The sequence below is a fragment of the Antennarius striatus genome, chromosome 9, assembly GCF_040054535.1.
Source record: "Antennarius striatus isolate MH-2024 chromosome 9, ASM4005453v1, whole genome shotgun sequence".
In the NCBI taxonomy this organism is placed as follows: domain Eukaryota; kingdom Metazoa; phylum Chordata; class Actinopteri; order Lophiiformes; family Antennariidae; genus Antennarius; species Antennarius striatus.
In genome coordinates, this window is record NC_090784.1 from 8,421,844 (window position 1) to 8,440,990 (window position 19,147).

At 39.0% G+C, this 19,147-nt stretch overlaps 1 protein-coding gene across 1 annotated transcript in view; it reads left to right on the forward strand.

Annotated features, from left to right (window-relative positions):
- LOC137601298 (CUB and sushi domain-containing protein 3-like) overlaps window positions 1–19,147 on the forward strand; it is a 237,255-nt gene that overhangs the window by 18,842 nt on the left and 199,266 nt on the right. The window contains exon 3 of the mRNA XM_068323436.1: window positions 15,881–15,993. Coding sequence (XP_068179537.1) covers window positions 15,881–15,993 — 113 coding nt within the window. The remainder of the gene's footprint in view (window positions 1–15,880; window positions 15,994–19,147) is intronic.

Below are 19,147 nucleotides of genomic sequence, written 5' to 3' on the forward strand. Positions count from 1 at the left end.
AAAGTTGCTGCTAATAACCCATTCAAATTATACCAAATTGTAACTGGAAGAATTATTTTTGCCAGATTTAACCATTGTGAGCTGCCGAGCTTCTCCTCACAGCTAACTGAGTGAACTGTACCCGTCTTCTTATTTTATCATGATGAATAAAAAAGCAGCCAAAGAGAAACATAAAAGCTGGACTTACACTGGTTCATCAAATCAAATCATGAAAGTTCTGTTTTGACTTTTTTTAATGAAGATTAATGAAAACAATAGTTGATTCTATCAAGCATACTAGGTTAGGTTACGTTGACTGGATGGCTAGTTATTTAGCCGTACACTAAGAATAGACCAACTTTTTCAAAATTACTTTACAATTCTTGTTTTTATTTTTTTTTTAAACTTGTATTGTGATAGAAAAAGCTGGGAGAAGGCAATTCTGAGGGGGCAGGACGAAGCACGCAGAACATGGTGAGGGGAAATTATAACCATCTGATGAGTACAGGTAGTCCTCAGAATACAAACACAATTGGTTCTGACAAGTTGTTCATATGCTTGTTTGTAAGCTTTTACTTTTTAAAGGCCATTACAACTCTAAATACAAAAGTACTATTCCCTAAAACAATTCCGGGACATAAAATACACGATAAAATAAAATACAAGATGTTTTGAGTTAAGTCTCGATTATACGTCGGTTTTCAAAAAAAAAAAAGAAGTTTACATAATTTCTATGTTACAAAATATTGGACTCTTAAAATCACTACAAAACCATAAAAGCACATAATCTGTCAATTGTACAATAAATAGGAATAAAAACATTTATTATATTAATATATTTCATACATATAATTCCAATATCTACTGTTAAGTGTCACTTGTGATTCATGCATTTTTTCTGAATTCACATCTGATACATGGCTATACCTCTGCTGCTAGTAGTGAAGGATTCCAAATCAAAGAAAATAACAGGTTGGGTGGATTGTGGGTGGAAGAAATTTGCATTTGAATAACGTCAAAGTGGTTTTTCTGAACAGGTCTGTGTGGGTGTATCATCTAAAAACGGCAGGAAATACACAGTGTCTTTGAATTCAAACCAGAATGTTGTTGGTCAGTGCAGGAATCGCTTTCCACTGCCTCGAGAAAGCAATTCATCAATGCTCCTGAACACACGTCACTATCAGACCAAGACGCCCATGGGCTCATAGATGGGCTCAAATATGTTTGCTACTTACACAACATGAATGCTGGTCGTGAAAATAACTGTAGCTAGGATACCCGGGCTCAAAATGTACTAAAGTCTGCAGCCTTTAGTTTTAGAGGGCGTTTCAAAACTGTCTAATCTGCACAGAACTACTGATAATGATTGGCAAAACTCAAATCCTGTGGGGATTTTAAAGGCCAAAACAATTCCTTTTCATTGAAAAACATGGCGTGTTCAAAGAAATAGCACAGTGTTCATTATTTCCCATTTCCCTGGTTTTTCCTAGCCTGTGGTGCACAGTGAAGTGTGTAAAGCAGTATGAGCTAAATTTATTTGTCAGTACTGTATGAGGACTGACCAAAGCACAATTCTAAATAAAGTGCATTTATTTTTCATTTCTGTTAAACCTCTGACTTCAATTGCACTGAAATGTATTGAATTACTAAAAGAGGTTTGCAATGGTTCGAGGAGGGAGAAAATGCCAATGGTATAAGAGTTTAGGAATATTAAATCATCCAACTTTGCTAATATTAGCACATACATACTACCCTGAGTATGTTATTGATATTTGTGGTGAGAAACAGGTATGTCACTTCTGCATCAGCTTTGACTAAAAAAAAAATTCCACATTTACACATTTACAACAGTAAAAGTGTTATTTATTATTATTAATATTTCAGTTTTCCTTCATGAGGACGACTGAATATTAGAAACACATTCAAATGTAATGCAGAATAACATCACTGCTTCCAATGATTTCTATGATAAATTCACAATTCAATGAAAACCTCTATATTTTTGAGCTGTTTAGGCATCTCATCAAGTCATTTGTTTTGAAGTGCTATTGCTGATTAGCCTCATTAAATCCAGTAGGGCTAACAAATAAGAAATCGGAGATAATATTTAGCTGAGACTTTTAAATCCAACCATTCAGGCAGGGGAAGGAAAAGCACGACTAATTCTTGCTATGAGATGAAAACAAATGGTTCACATTTTGATCCAAACCAAACCTCTAAATAGCAACCTTGTTCTTGTGGCTTAGTCACACTTTTGTTTTAGCCAAGTGGTGGATTTCCTCACAATGAGGGATGATTTTCTGTGGCTCCAGAAAATGATAATTCCATGACAGTGTTTGCTGTGCCTGTGGGGCTCGCAGATCGGCCGCTCTTACACATTTAATTCTGTTCAAAATAAAACCACTGAGGAAACAGAAAAAAACAAGCATCTCAAAACAAGCCTCTCTGTCTTGTGTTTTCTTACTTTTTCCACAACTTTTTCATGAAAGCTGTGACACAAACTTTCTCATCCTCTCCTCCAGAAACTTTTTTCTGAAAGACGCTCATTTCCATATGGCATCACTTGAAGTTGAACTTGAAGCCTCTTTTTTTTTTTCTTTTCCAATTTTCCTTCCCTTCTGTGAATGTAAGTTGATATGACATGTTCTCAGGTGAAATAAATATAAACATCAATACAGGAAGCCTTTTCTTTTGTCTCTCTTGTCCTCTTCGAATTATGTATTGTTAAATCAAAAAGAATGTCACAATTAATTTATTAATTGCAATAAACAATTACAGACAAAATTCAGAGGATCATAAAAGCGTCAATGAATTTTTAACATGACAAAGAGTCATCCTCCCCACCATGCACCTGATTAGTGAGCCTTCCATTGATCTCCATATTCCCTTTGCTCTATGAAGCACCACTCCCACCATCCCCATCACTTGATACTACACTTAAATCGTGTACAATCCCACATGCCCGCAACAAACTCGTTGAATCACTAATTATTGCACAGAAAATATATGCTTTGCTACAGGAAAACAGGGCAGTCATGGTAACAAGGCCTTTCATTCCACTGTTGCCCTGCACGAATAACGATCTCATTAAAGTGATTTTTTTGTGCTGTCATCGTGTACATACTATGACAAGGGCAAAATTGAAAACAGTGCTTCAATGAGCCTTCGGACGTTTTCATTGTCTGAATCTCAGGGTTGACCCTGAGACCACAAAATTTACAAAAGTTATCAGACAGAATAAAAAAAATCAATTTGAGGGTTCATTGTGTTCACTCCTGGATTATTTGTTTGGTAGTGTATTTAAATATTTTAATGTCCTCCATTATTTAATGTCAACTAAAGTAGTTTTGTTAGGAGCTAAGCATCAATAGCTTAAAAATCACATGGTGGATACATTAATGTAATAATTACTAAGTGACTGAGCACTGTTTTGATTGTTGGTATTTAATGTAGCACTCGTATTTGAATATTCATTAGTAACTTGAGGTACGAGTTTAATTTGTACCTTAACTAAGCTCATAAATCAAACAAATTTTCCCCATTTAAAATAACAAACCATTTTAATCTATTCAAGCCTTTTAGAAACCCCTCTAAATTATTCAAAAACACATTTTGTATCAGACAATAGACATGCATACTTTACCTGCACATAATTTATTTAATATTAGTTAGGTAAACGATGATAAAGCATGAAAGAAATGCAAAAGTCACGAGCAAACACGAACTATTTTACTTTGCGAAGGAAAACGAGATCAGGTCTCAGCTGATGTTTTATCTGTCTGCAAATTAGCGACCAACTGGCATATTGTATCTCTGATTTTGGCTTGTATGCCCAACAAAAATATGGACAGTGTGACTGTTGGTATCTCAAAAATTAACAGGGTCTTTTTTGATGTTTCTTTCATCAGTTGACTCATCAATCTGACAGTCCCTCTTCCAAGCATTTTCATGTAACCCATGGGTCTCTTTCAAACATTTACACAATGAAAAAATATTATTTTTTTGGCTAAATCCGAAGTTTAAAGTTGAATATAAAATTTCTGTAGCTTCAGAGGTGATCATTATTGACTCTAAAGATAAAGTAAAGGAGAGAAAAATTCACCTGGACACAAGGATTGTTAAATTGGTTTGTACCTGGAGTGTAACACTTTACATTGTCAACAGCAGACAGAAAAAGATAATGACAGAGACAAAGATGGTTGTAATAAAAGATGTATGATAGTGCCATCACTACTGATGTAAAGTAACTAAAATCTAGATTAAATTGAAATTCATGGAGACATGAACTAATTGTTCCATTTTCTTTTCAGAAGATTTGTTTTGTTTTGTTATATGTTAACAAGATGACATATTAGTCAGAATCCAATCATGTCACATGATGCTTGTTTCTGACATGCATATTAGTCAATAGAAACAATATAAATGTTAGTAAAGGTCTGAAACAGCTAAAGTTAAAATGAAGCTTGATCATTAAATGGGCAGCAAAGTAAAAATGAACCAAATATGTATTTAAAGTACATAATTACACAAAAGTTTTTACGTTTTTATGATCAATGGGTACTTGGAAAAACTTATTGTTTTATGTTTACAGAGCGCGCCATAACAGCAGAAGTGACGCAATCGTAGACATCACGGTGAATCCATATCAGCGCCGTTATATAAGTATACAGCTAGCGACAACGTAACAAGCCAACATTATCACAAATATTTATCAAGAAATCATCTCAAATCATGTTTTGCTAACCTCTGAGTTTACGTGGATTGTTTGAGCTGCTGTACTGTTTGTCCCCGCCCGCTTCTGTAGTTCTTAGCTGTAGTTCAGATCGTCAGTCATTTGTTTCCACTCACTTTTCTTCTTCTTCCTGCTGTACCTAGAAGGCTCATAAGTCTGTGAGTGAATGCACATATTGTTTGAGTGACTTTCTTTTTATATTGTCCCGTTTTGGTTTACTGTATGTAAACCCTCTAGTCCGTCATTGGGATTTACTATATCATGTTTGCATTGAGCTAACCGCTGTTCATTACTGTTAGACTGTGCGGAGTTAATAGCAACTCTAGTATATATTAACTAGCAGGAATCTGTGGAAATTCCACGATAAAACAATAATATCAAGGTACCACTGTATAGACTTCATACCAAACAAATGAAAACAAATGTACTGGTATTATAAACCAAGCACAACCAACGCAGTCAAAAATCAACGTGGTGACATAACGACTTTGTGTTGGCAAATTATGGATTGTGCTGGGTGGACATTGCGAAGCTTTAAATGAACGTTAGCAGGCTAACTGGAGAAAGAAAGCTAGGCCGGATGGCCGGGGAGCAATTTGGATATTAAGTCGATTGTCCCATTCCAAACGGAAACCATAGCTGGACAGACTGTTCGTGCTAACCCGCTAGTTTCACTCAGAATTCGTTGCCGTTTTCTGTGTCGTTCCTGCTGTTTGGACTCCCTGCTCAAAAACCTGAAAATGTACTGTACTGTACAGGACTACTGCTACAGTATTCCTGTGCTCTACACTGTAGGGGTACTACTGCAGTATTACAGTAAACAATGACAATACTATGATTGCTTCACTATAACTATGCGTTAGAGCAGGGGTGCTCACACTTCAGCATGCAAACTACTTATAAAACGATATGTATATATAAAATATGTAAAATGTATGTTAATGTACCTTGAATAACCACATGAACCCATACTCCACAACACAACACAATTAACTACTGTATGTAAGTTTCTTGTTCTAAATTCCAGAAAAAATGTCATCTCATTGGCTGTCCTGTACGTCAACCAAGGGATGAGATGGCTGATAGGCTGATGTTTATTTTGCTGTCATGCGATCTACTCAATCGCTAGCTAGGTTGTTAATGTTGCTGGCTCTATCACCGCTCATCACGCTTGCACGGGGACCTAAATTCAAGACGTCTAGTTTTTACATGTCATGCAATCTACCCGAACTTCCGCCACCATCTACCATCACCATCAACTGATAGATCGCGATCGACGTTTTGAGCAATCCTGCTTTAGACTGTAGGGTACTACTTCAGTATTCCTGTGTACTAAATTGTAGTAATACTGCAACAATGCTCTAGTAATACTCTGCTGCAGACTACAATACCACCATTACTGCAGTATTCCTGTGCTCTATAGACGGTGGTACTATAACTACTACAGTGATAGTGGTGTAAAGGGGAGTGTGCAGCTGTCAGCTGATGAGGGACAACCGTCCTTCTATTGTTGTCCTTTTTGAAAAACCTGTTCAGAGTCAGGAGCCATAACTCCAGTAAAAGGTGTTTAATGGCAGTCAATTTTTAATTCAATCTACCACAGTCCACTAAATTTCATTTGACTACTTTATTTATTTATTTTTTTAAAAAAAGGGTCTAGTAATAGAAAGTTAGTGAGGAGAATGAAACCTCCGTGTAAATTATATTTTATCACCATCGGGGAATTCCACTGACTGTAGAACCAAAATGCAATTGAATCTAATGTTATATTGCGTACAGGAATTTTCAGTATATACTGTAGTGTTCCTATTAAATTAATAGAAATTTTATTTATTATTTATTTTATTATTGAATAGGTATTTATTAATATGTTCCTATTTTTTACACTGAGTGAATTAAGGTGGCATTCAAAACTTGTGTTGGTGTTTTATACATAACAAATCTCTTGTTGTACACTGTGCTAAAATCCTGGAGGCTGAACAGTACTAGTCATGGAAAAAGTGGTGCCACTGGTGTCAAGTGGTTGGATCATTTTGTCTCCTGTAACACTGCAAAAAGTACAGAAAGTACAGCTGAAACACATTATGTCTTGTCATTTATTAAGATGACTAAGATATAAATGTTTTGTACTCTGCTTTACAGAACTGGCCACAGTCAATCTCAGTAGAGCCATTTGTTTCAGTGAGAAGATGGAGAAGGATGTTAATAAAAAAAGCAAGGCCGCATTATTGCTTATTTATAAATGAATATGGTTGACCATATCCGGCGTGTTATTTGTCAAATAAATGGGGAGATTTTTTTCAATCATCGACAGGCCTAATTTTTTTTAGGTCAACGGTAGGCCTATGAGGCTAAATTCCAACCAGTTGACATTCATATTCAATACAAACCTAGAAAGACAAATAAATCATGGACTGTGACAATGGTCAGTATGTGACAAAGGGGGCCCTTCTCTGAAGTCAGGCCCAGGGTTGGGGCTTGTGGTTAAATGGATTTTATACTGTTTATATTTTAATTTTATACTGTTTATATTTTAGTTATAGTTTGTTACATGTCCTGTTAATACTACATGTGTCTGTTAGTGTAGTGTATGTCTTGTGGTATGTCCTATTTTGTTTTTGTTTTTTCCTGGTGTTTGGCTGAGCAGTGGATATGTGCAATTTCCTCCAGGATTATCTATCTATCTATCTATCTATCTATCTATCTATCTATCTATCTATCTATCTATCTATCTATCTATCTATCTATCTACATCCAGTGTACTCTCCACCTGTGCAATGTGGATTGGGTGGCAGTCGACTGTGTGGGCTTTTACAACCCAATCCCTGACAAAGACACTGGCTTTTGGGACATGTAATGTCACCTTGCTGGGGAAAAGGAGCTGGAGCTTGTAAGGGAGGTTAAGGGGTACAGACTAGATATATTCCACCCACAGCTTGGGCTCTGAAACCTGACCTTTTGAGAGGGGATGGACACTTTTCTGGTGTTGCCCAAGGTGAGACATGACAGGCTGGTATGGGCTTGCATATAGCCCCACAACTCAGCTGCCATATGTTGGAGTTTACCCCAGTGAAAGACAGGGTTGTGTCTCTGGGCCTTCCTATGTGGTGAATGGCAGTGCAGAGTATTGGAGTCTCTGGGAGGGGTTCTGCACAGTGCTCCAACCGGGGATGCAATTGCTGTCCTTGGGGACTTCAACATTCATTTGGGCAATGACAGTGAAACCTGGAAAGGGGTGATCAGAATGAACAGCCTCCCTGATCTAAATACAAGTGGCCTTTTGTTATTGGACTTCTGTGCTAGTCACGTTTGTTCATTAAAAACACCTTCTTTGAACACAGGAATGTCCATAAGTGGATGTGGCACCAGGACACACTAGGCCTAAGGTCAATGATGGACCTCACTGCTGTATCAGCAGACCTCTGACTGTGTGTCTTGGACACTTAAGTGAAGAGAATCGCAGAGCTGTCACTCGATCACCACCTGCTAGTGAGCATGATCCGCTGGCAGGGCGGGAGGCTGGACAGACTTGTCAAAACAAGTTTTGAAGGTCTGTTGGGAGCATCTGGTGGAGCCCTCTGTCAACGAGGTATTTAACTCCCACTTGCAGGAGAGATTCTCCCAGATCCCTTAGGAGGTTGGGGACTTTGAGTCAGAATGCACCATGTTCTCCACCTCCATTGTCGAAGTGTCTGCTTGAAGCTGTTGCGTCGGTGCCTGTCTCGGTGACAACCCCCTAACCCGATGGCGAATGCCGGAAGTAAGAAATGCTGCCAAGCTGAAGAGGGAGTCTCATCGAGTCTTGTTGGATCGTGGACTTGAATCAATTGAACTAAAAAAAAAAAATCTGACAAACTGTCCAGCGCCTCAGAAGGGGAAAGAGTTGTACCACCAAAATTGTTTGCTGTGGATGCGCGCAGCTGCTGACCTTGTTTGAGGACATTGTTGGGTGGTGGAAGGAATACTTTGAGGTTCTCAAATCCACTACCATGTCTTCCATGGAGGAAGCAGAGGCTGAGGTCTCAGAGATGGACCCGTTTATCATCCAAGCTGAAGTCACAGAGGTGGTTGTCAATCAGGAGTTTGGATGTGCAGGGTTTGGATGTTTGGATGTGCAGGGTTTGTCTTGGTTGATGCATCTCTGTAACATCTAATGGCAGTAGGAGATGGTACTTCTGGATTGACAGACCGAGGTGGTGGCCCCCCTTTTCAAGAAAGGGGGCCAGAAGGTGTGTTCCAACTACAGGGAGATCAGACTCCTCAGTCTCCCGGGGGAGAGTCTATTCCAGGGTACTGGAGAGGAGGATTAGATCGATAGTCCAACCTTGGCTTCAAGAGGAACAATGTGGTTTTCTCCCCGGTTACGGAAAAGTGGTCCAGCGCTACGCTCTCCCTCGAGTTGTGACACCATGACATTAATAAAGTATTGGTCATATGAAATATCATTGGTTGTATGAATGCATACCAAAGTAATGGGAGTTTGGCATAATATGCATGTGTTTTCAGTATGTATTTTCCGCAGTAAAAATGATTCCACTGAAATTAGTAATGATGGGTGGACTATTGACCAGGGGATTAGACGCACCTGTCAGGGAGGTGTGGACCAGAGACTTTATTATCGAGACTCCCAGGTGAGACTGGGAGAGAGGAAGAAATCAGAGGTCCGGTAGCCACAGTGACTAAACTTTTGCCACTATTACATTAACTGGATTCTGAGAAAAAACAAAAAACATTCCTTTCAGCGTGAGATCCATTTACAAATCACATTGGGGGAATCGTTCAAGTCGGAGCAGTCGGCGTGGTGGACATTTGGACGCTACCAGGAAGCAGGCGCCTCTCCCTTTCCGGTGAGACCGAACCTTTTTTTTTTGTATTTTATATTGACTTTTGTTTTCCTGGACGGCACAGTGGGTTTTCCGTTGACGACCTTTTAGAGAAATTTCTTTGGTTATTTCTTTTTGCCCCACTGATGAACAATCCAGCAACATGATCATCAGTCACGTCTGAGTGTGGACGTCGTTGCATGCAGCAGTTGATGCATAAACTGGTTTTAAAGGATTAACTTTGGGGGATTGTACCTTGTTCGGGGAAAAGGGGAATGCTGTTTATTAATTTTGTTCACCTGTTTAAATATTCACTGCGACGAGAGCATGTAACATAAGTGGTGTTTGTTTAATATTATTTCGTACACATCCTTATTTAAGAATTTTGTTTTCATCCCACAAAAGAACCCTTTGTGTGAAGTAACAACGTGACATTCAAGGTTGAGTTGCCATAGAGTGCTACAGGGCTCGTTGGAGTGTGCCCAACCAGTCAACATGTGCTTTGTGAACCTGGACAAGGAATTTGACCATGTCCCTCATGGTATATTGTGAAGAGTGCTCTGGGAGTATGGGGTTCAAAACTCTTTGCTAAGGGCTGTCCAATCCCTGTCTGACCAAAGCCGGAACTTGGTTTGCATTGTCAGCAGTAAGTCAGATCTGTTAGAGATTCCCTTTTGGGGTTCGACAGATATGTCTTTTTATCACCCTTTCTGTTCACACCTTGGGATTCCCCCGGAAGAGCCAGATGAAGTGTCTGGGGAGAGAGAAGTACGGGCATCCCTGCTTAAATTGTTGCCTCCACGATGTGGAAGATGTCCTACTTAGGCTTCAGGGCCATGGATTAGGGGCCAATCACGTGAACATGGCAAAAGGATTTAGCCTAATGCGAAAGATCTGTAAAATGTATAACATTAAAAATGTAGATTAAGATTTCATGTCATGTCAAAAAACAGCAAGTATAAGAGTAAGTGAAAAGTTTGATCTGACTATATGTGGCCTTTCCAGCTTTCCAGTTGATGTGTCATCCTTCTTTTACACACATCTTTTCAAAATTCTAAGCAGATAATGAACACGCGGCCGGCCCTAGCAGCTCGGAAAAGAACACTATTCAGTGTGGACACATTCATTCTGTTGCACTTATCATTAAGGATATGATTCAGCAGAAGTAGGGATGCAAAAGTCAGAGGGGGGCATGATCCCTCCCATCTTCTCAAAAATCACACTCTGACCATATCTATCACAGGCCTTACCCAGTCATGATGAGTCTTTTATCTTGTAACCTTCAAGACTCTTTATGAATCTTGAATGTCATGCTTTCCAAATAAGTGAAAGTACGATGAAAAGCATCATAAATGGCTAGAAACTTTGCTTTTAATCTGATATCATCCTTGTTGCCTCCAACTTTGATAACCTTGGTCTCTACTTAGTTACTAGTCTGCTCAAGTAAACCACAACTGCATTGCAGAAGTCGCAACTAAGGCCGTGTTCAGACTAGTCGCCTATATCCGATTTTTAGAACATGCAGATTGATATCGTATGTCTTGTTTGTAGTCTGAACAGTCCCATACCACATGATATCTGATATTTGTGGTGTTCTGCCTGCAGCCAGAACACAACATGAGAAAGAGAGGCAGAAGTGGATTAATTACCCCTTAATTACCCCTGTATATCTATTTTTATGAGGGAAAATTACTTGCAGATGCATGATACTGTTTAAATGACACAATAATACTCAGTCCAAAAGTAAAGATGAGTAGCACAATAGACACGCACAGCGGGCTTATTTCTCCCATATTATATTCCCTTTTGCAATTCAATAAATTAAAATCCTTTATTCTCTACTCATATTTGACAGAGTGGAGCAAAGAATTAATTAATTGATACCATGATTTGACCTTTATTACTGCAGTTATTAAAACGAAATGTCAGTGTGTGGGACTGTTATAATGAGTTTATACGTGTCAGAGCAAAATAAGTCTATTAATCTTTGCCCGTTCTTTTTTTACCTCCTTTGTTTCGAGGAGACACACCGGCGGGGCCATTTTTCACCATCAAAACAGCCCTAGTTTGCTCTGTTACTAACAATAAACAAAAGGTAAGCGGCTCACTTTAATTGTTGCTTACTCAGTTAGGTCAGTTAGAACACTTAAGACCTCTTTCCACCTCTGTCTGTTTGTGTCCTCTCTCCTGTCTCAGGAGGCACTACCTCTTTGTGTCACGGGAGCAGTGTAGCGCAAAGGCAAGGTGGGCAATGGCAAACAAAGACAAATAGGCAAAGTGACACCAACGACCAACCAACAAGATGGGAAGAAAAAGCAACTGTGAATAAGAACATTACTGTGCAGGGAAAACAAAAGAGAAAGAGAGTCAGAGAGTTATTGTGACAGAAAGAGCTAGTGCAACATAAAGGGAGAGGGAGACAGATGGAGGGAGAGAGACAGTGAGTCAGGCAAACGAAGCTACATCATTCCTGTCTCTCCTACTTTCAATGTAATGTCACTCTTGTGACACACTAATCAGATGGCGGAGATGTCTGTCAGCTACCTCGGGGCTGATGTAGTGTGGTCAGGTGGAAGTAAAGGCGACATCTGTCCAGGCAATCACTGACGCACTTTTCCCAGTCAGTCTCCAGCCGCTGGTATTGTTTTGATCCACAAATGGGCCGGGCCTCAGCTGTAAAGATATCTGGTGTTTCTAGACACACAGTGACATTTATGGCTGACCTGCTGGAGCCCAGCGCAAATCCAGAGATACTGGCCTGTTCACATAGTTGCAAAAACTTAAAATTTTTGTGATTGTGTTCTGTAACAAAGCTTTGATCACATTTGTTAAAGCTTCCATGTTGTTGGAGTTTGTAAGAAGTCAAAATGTCAACGTGATTATCTTGTAATTTGGCTTTTATGAATAAACGTGATTTTAAAAATCAATCAAATTTCTTTATAATTCTATCTATTTGTATTTCTTGCTCATCTTTTGTTAGTTATATGCTAAAGTTCCAATGTGCTGCTGTGGTTTTAAACAAACTACAATAGTGATGTACAGTAATTCAATGTAGCATTGATAAAATATGGACTAAAAGATTACAATTTTTAAGAAAAGGTTACACTTCTACAATGGCAAAGCTTAAGTCCTTTTCAAACACGACTGAAGCATTCAGATTGTTCCTTATCTAATCACACATCTGCTCATGTGTCTTTAGTTGACTTCTATGGCAGGATTCAATTTATGAATCCAAACATACTTAAGTTGATAACACTACATTTTTGGTCAATTCTGTTCTTGACTTTCACCATGTAATTTATTATGGCAAAGCCTTAAAAGATACCTTCCCTTCATGCACACTGGCCTAATGACATCCTCAGTCCTTCTTGCCAAGATGTCAAGGGTGACCTTGAAAACATTCAGTCTTTTGAAAATTGTGAGTGTAATTACATCCCGCTTCAAAGCAGTGATGTATTGTAATTGTCAGTGTTCGTCTGTCCGTTCATCGTCCATCCGTTAGTCCATCCATTCGTTAGTCCACCAAATATCTTTGGAACCATTGCAGACAGAAAGATGAAACAAAAAGCACATTACTAGGGCGGCAAAGGTGATGAAAATGAGATGATGACCTTGACCTTGAGAAAACCAGGTCAAGGTCAAATTTTAACTTTTGTACACTCAGGAACCAGATAAGAGAAGGCCAGTGTGAGTAAGACCATAGATCAAAGCACAAAGTAGGTCAGAGCACCAGCTTTGATCTTTGACCTATGCCCCTAGGTCATGGTAAAATTTTGAATTCAGGGGTGTGAATTGCAGTCTGTGACTGCCTTGTTGTTCTTGGCGATGCTTATTCTCTATATATCTCAGTGGTTGGAAGAGAAAATAAAACGACAGCAAACATACAATGAGTGTGGTGGTTGTTAAGCCTATTTCCTCTCATTACCCAATGCCATACATACTGCCTCAACTCCGTAGTCTCACCGTGACGTTTCCATAGCAGGGCAACTTTTACTTGCCTTTTGTACACGCACATACTGCTTCATCAGACAGTAAAATTTGCTCGACCTTTTTAGTGCATGAACAAACTAATGAGGTGTTCACAACCCCACTTCCTCAACGACCATTCTAGACTTTTTAGTACCGTCATATTTCTGCTTCGCACTCATCTTAGTGGGAGCCGTCAACCTCTGTGTGAGCATATACTGTACCCTGCAGCCACTGAGTTTTTCTCCTTGTCTTTTCTTCTCAGCCAACAATTACTTGTTTCTCTATGGCTCGAGTGCTCCCTGTCCAAGAATGTCCAGCTTGACAACAAAGTGTGATTCATTGAAACCATAGTTTATAACTCCCATTTGGAGATGGCATTGTGACCCCTTTCAACCACTGCCATGCTGTAGGAATGATGCTGAGAGAGAGTTGTGTTGCAAAAGAAAGCTTGAAGGCCTGTCTCTTATGTGTCAGAGAAGCTAATAAAAGAGAAAGTGCAAGTTTGTACAATATCTTTTAAATGTGAATTTGTGCACAGAATCACTGGAACTAAGGCCCAACAAACAGGTCTGTGTCTCCACCTAAGCATTTGTCTTATGCCTGATGGGAAGTGTGCAGTGTTTTTTTTCTTTTTTAATTTTTTTTATTAATGACACATTGTCTTAGAACCTGCAATATGTGTTCAGATAAAACAAAACACAGTTTCCTTTCATAGTTAGGATGTTTATCCCCCAAATGCCACATCAAATTACAGGAAATATTGACATATACAGTACATATACAGTAATTATCTATCTGTCTGCCTGTCTATTTATTTATCTGTCTATATATGTGTGTGTGTGTATGTGTATGTGTGTGTGTGTGTGTGTGTGTGTGTGTGTGTGTGTGTGTGTGTGTGAACTCCCCACATCTGTCCCCCATCTCACCGTTTTATCAAAGTCTAACAAGGCAGTGCTGCTCAAACAAGAACTCAGCACATCACTGCTCGTCTGAGGGATTTATTGTGTCGCCATTGCATTTTGAATGCTACAGGAATTTAACATTTGAAAGAGAAACATTTCTTTCTGTTTTCTCTGGTCATATATCTTCAGTTTCATTCATATTTGTATCTGTCTGCAGCACAAAAGCTCACTACAATATCAAGACTTCTCAACAACAAAATATTCCTTTAAGTTTCTATGTTTACATATTCAGTTCGATTTCCTCAGAATTGCATTCAGAATTGCAGCATGTGGCAACTGACGTTCAGTAATATTCGGCAATGCTGTCCAGTACCTCGGAAAAGGGTAATTATTTATTGCAAGGACCAGCACAGTTCACAGTGCTGTAATTGGAAACTCTATTGAAGCTGTAAATACAGCACACTCTTCCTTGCTGTCACAGGACAGAATTCTGTTTCTCCACATTTGGCCTGCTTACTCACCTGGCTTATTGTCAAGAAGAGGTTCAGTCGCACAAACAGCCCGAAAACTAAATATAAAAACAAGATAAAACAACATGCTAATAGAAAAGAAGACATTTTGGTTCACACAAGTTCTGTTGCACAACGGAGCTCATAGCAGTGGAAGGTCGATAGAACATCAGCAAATGCCACAGAGAACGGTCAGCAACACATCTTGTTTACGGCATCGTGAAAGTAAATGGATTTGTTTAGATGTGCACCTAATTTGAAATGCGGTAATGAAGCAGTCGGTTTCAATGCAGCTGCCAGCCCTCAGTATCCTGCAGTAGGCTCATTTCTTGCTGGGGCTTTGATTGTATAGGACCCAGTATAGTATTAGTAGACAAATTACATCACAATTCTTTTATTAGACACAAAATGCTGCAGTGGACGAATGTGAACTTTCATGTTTTTGAACAGTAATTTCTTTAGTGCCAGTCACTGTTGGACACAGTGTTGTGCTCAACAGCATATTTGACTGCATAAAGGATTTGACAGAAATAATAAAGAGACTGTCAAATATTTCACCTGGTGGTCTGTCTAATTTAAATACAACTGTAATTATGGTATTGGTCACAAATCTACCAATATAATACATTGGCATTTTGCTTTGATTTTCGCCCTACAACACTTTAGTCTGTACAAGGAAAAAAATTGTGGTTAGCAGATGCCAGTCAGAGGCAATAGTGGAATCTGCTGGTGCAGGCTGATTCCTCTTGTAGCTTTAGAATGTGAAAATTAGAAATCTAATTTACTAAAAATATGATTCTTTAGGAATTTAAGGTTTTGCTGGACTCATATTTTACAAAAATATGACAATAAATTATACTTAACATACAGCTGAAAAAGTTAACTGTTATCTGCATATACTGTTAATGTGATTGATATGAAGTGGATCATGTTCTCAGTACTGAGGTGTCTTTCTCTCATCTGCAGGTTAACAGGATTTACCATACCTCCTCCTGTTACCAGTTCTGGCTCCATTTTTTCGCTGAGGCTTACCAGCGACTTTGCAGTAAGCGCTCATGGATTTAAGGCAGCTTACGAAGGTAAGGAAAGCAACTCTTGTCTTTTACCATCATTAGAAATGGACATTTTAAAGAAAAATTATAGAACCATGGACTGTGATGACAGCAACTTCATAAACTAGGTCTTCATTTGCGGGAAAAATCCACCGGCTTCAAAAAGAAAATCCTATTTATTTTCAAGAGAGAGATGTGAGATCACATTTACTCACCTTATTTTCCTGCAGGACTTTGCTGTATTGAATTACGGAAGTGTTAGATACCTCAATTAACCACATTAATCTCCTATTTTCCAAATCAGCATCCCTCCCCCTTAAGTCCCAAACCTTTTCTGTGACTCCAGAGGTGTATCTGAAATTGCGTGGCAGATGGCGATGGGAATTAGTTGAACTAATGTATGTTGTGAGTTATCAGTGTTGAAGCAGAGCTGTGCCCAGCAGGGAGCTGCTGAAATATGAATTATCCTGTGACCATCTCCCTGATTTCTTCATATGTCCCCGCTGTTTATTGGTCAGCCATCGCTAGTGTTTCTTTGTATTCCTTTGTTATGGTATTTCATCCTTCGTGTCTAGCATCATTTTCATTTTTCTCCAACATTCATCATCTTACCACCGTGTTCACGTCACTCTCTCCATCTTCTTGTACCCTCCAGCCCATATACTTCCTTGGCTTTCTTTCTGTGTAAGATAAGTGTGGTCACACCTTTTCTTGGGCTCTGTTCTCTTACCTTCGTCTGCTCAAATACACTGACCCCAGCCTTTTCACTCCTCTTTCATGATGTCCCTTCCCACCCCACAGTAGCCCCAATTCATCCATTGACATACCCCAGAGCTGGCATGTCTATGACATTTTCCCTCTTAATCTTCACATTTGTGCTCTCCCTCTTTCCTTTCCCTTTTCAACCTCCTTTTCCTTGTCTCTTTTGTATAGTGGGCTTGAATTAGATCTCACCCTCCACCTTTTGCTTGAGTAATCTTTAGCTGAATTTCATGCCGATTTTGATGTTAATCATGTTTTTTACATTTGAGGCACAGATATTTCACACTTCTCAATGCCGGAGACTATTATCCAGATAGAATAATAGCGAATATGATAGGGATTTAGATGTGTCTCATTAAAAATGGGGAAGTTGTGCAGATTAAGTAGTAAAAGATGTGTAAAACATAGGCTGTGAAGTGTACAGCTAAATTAGTGATAACTTAGTGTTAAGAGTCCCAAACTCTGTGGAAGAAATGGGTGTATATTATAAGAAATAATTACGTAAATTTAAAGGCAAAACCTTTTTGGAGTTTTGATGATTAGATTACTATGTACAACTTAGTATTAAATGTTTGAAAAATGTAATGGTACCACATTATTATTGTTATGAGTCAATTATTGTGATCCAAAATGTTGAATATTTGAGAGGCTATTGGATTCAGAGAATCTGAGAGGTATGACACATATAGTCACTGTGGCCATCCTTAATGTATTCACAGACACCCATCCCTCATGTTGATTTCATATGGCTAGCCACGTCTGAACCATGAATATGTATATGCTGCTTATTCTTCTGACTGAAAATGTATGGTCCTTGTAGACACTGAGAAATGATTGAATCATGACTGCAATTAAGTGGATTTGAATCTGTATGCATATGAAGGACACCGTGAAGGACATCACTAGATGGAACCTAATTACTTTGCAACCTGTCAGCCTTTCATCAGTTAAGTGTGAATAAATATCAGCTCTTTCATCTGTATTAATGAATAGTATATACTGTACAAACATGTCACCCCTCTGACTGTAATCCTGTAACCCTAACACCTGGAGATGACCTGAAAAGGTCAGGTCTGAATTCATTACGAAAAGTGCATTTCACAACAGCAGACACCAGTCAGTCGTGCAACTGACTGGTTTCAACAGTGCTCAAGCTCTCCATGTAGCTGTCCAGAGTTAATGCTGCTTTCGGTTTGTTGAAGGTTGTGTATTTGCAAAGGAAACGTCATCATGCAAAGGTTTCCCAATGGTATTTCAACATGCTCTTCGTTTCAAAAAAAGTCTCAGACAGCTGACCCATGAAACTTAATTTCATCTTTTTTCCACGCATTGCTTCATTTGTATATCTGTGGTCAGACAGATCATGCACTGAACCGGAAAACACGTGCTTGTGTGTGTGTGTGTGCGTGTGTGTTTGCGTGTGTGAGAAGGACAGAGAGCATGTATGAGCATGTGTTGTTTACCAGCTTCTTTGCCCTGTGATCCAATTTTGATTTAGTCAACTCTTTTCCCCCACCTGCATGAAAATCCAGCTCAGCAGCCACTTGAGCAACCAGCTAGGAAGCCAGACAGGAGGCTTCAGGCAGCTCCTGTGGGGAAAGCATGCTGCCTGTGTGCTCACAAACACTGCCACTCCATCAAACTTCCATCGTCTTCAAAGGGCTACAGTCATTAGACATACAGGCGAAATAAATAGATCAGTCTCAGAGAAACGCCGCACCCAACTACCTCATTTACCCGTTCACATAATTCACTCGTTACAGCTGTGATGAGGGATAAAACAAGTCTGTCTGCGGTGGGAAAAATGTAGAGGAGTCTTTGTGGTGATGATAAATTCCATTGCTATGGTGATTGTGCTGTGTTGGTTTGCTGGATGCCATATTGTTTTTTTATACTGCGTTTCTGCCTTTGTCTGCTGACAGATTTTGGTGAACATTAAATACTGCTCTGTTTTTAGAGATGGCTCTCTGTGTTCAAACCACTCTGCCAGTCATTTTAATGTTTTTTGTTTGTTTTTGGTATCAAAAGTAATATTTGCTGTGTACCATAAGAACCACATACACCATTTTCAACCTGGCTTTATTTTGTCAGCCTGGTGGTGCTTTGTGAGGTTCGAAGTACTCCATCTGCATCATATTAGCATTGTTTGCTTTCATTTCCACACCTTGAAATAAAGTTTGTTCCGGTTCAATCTACAGTTCATTTTTGAGTCCAAACAACATTTGTCATCTTTGGGCAATGATTAAGCCCAACAAAGCCTGTTTCAGTGTTGAGTGCAGATTATTCTTAACATTGTGGCCTTTTTGCCTATTTCTGTGGTTTCACATTCACATTGTAAAAGATTCTGCCACCATTAAGGCCTCATTTTAGTCATCTGCTTGAAATATTTGAAACATATTATTTGAATTAATTCAAGTGC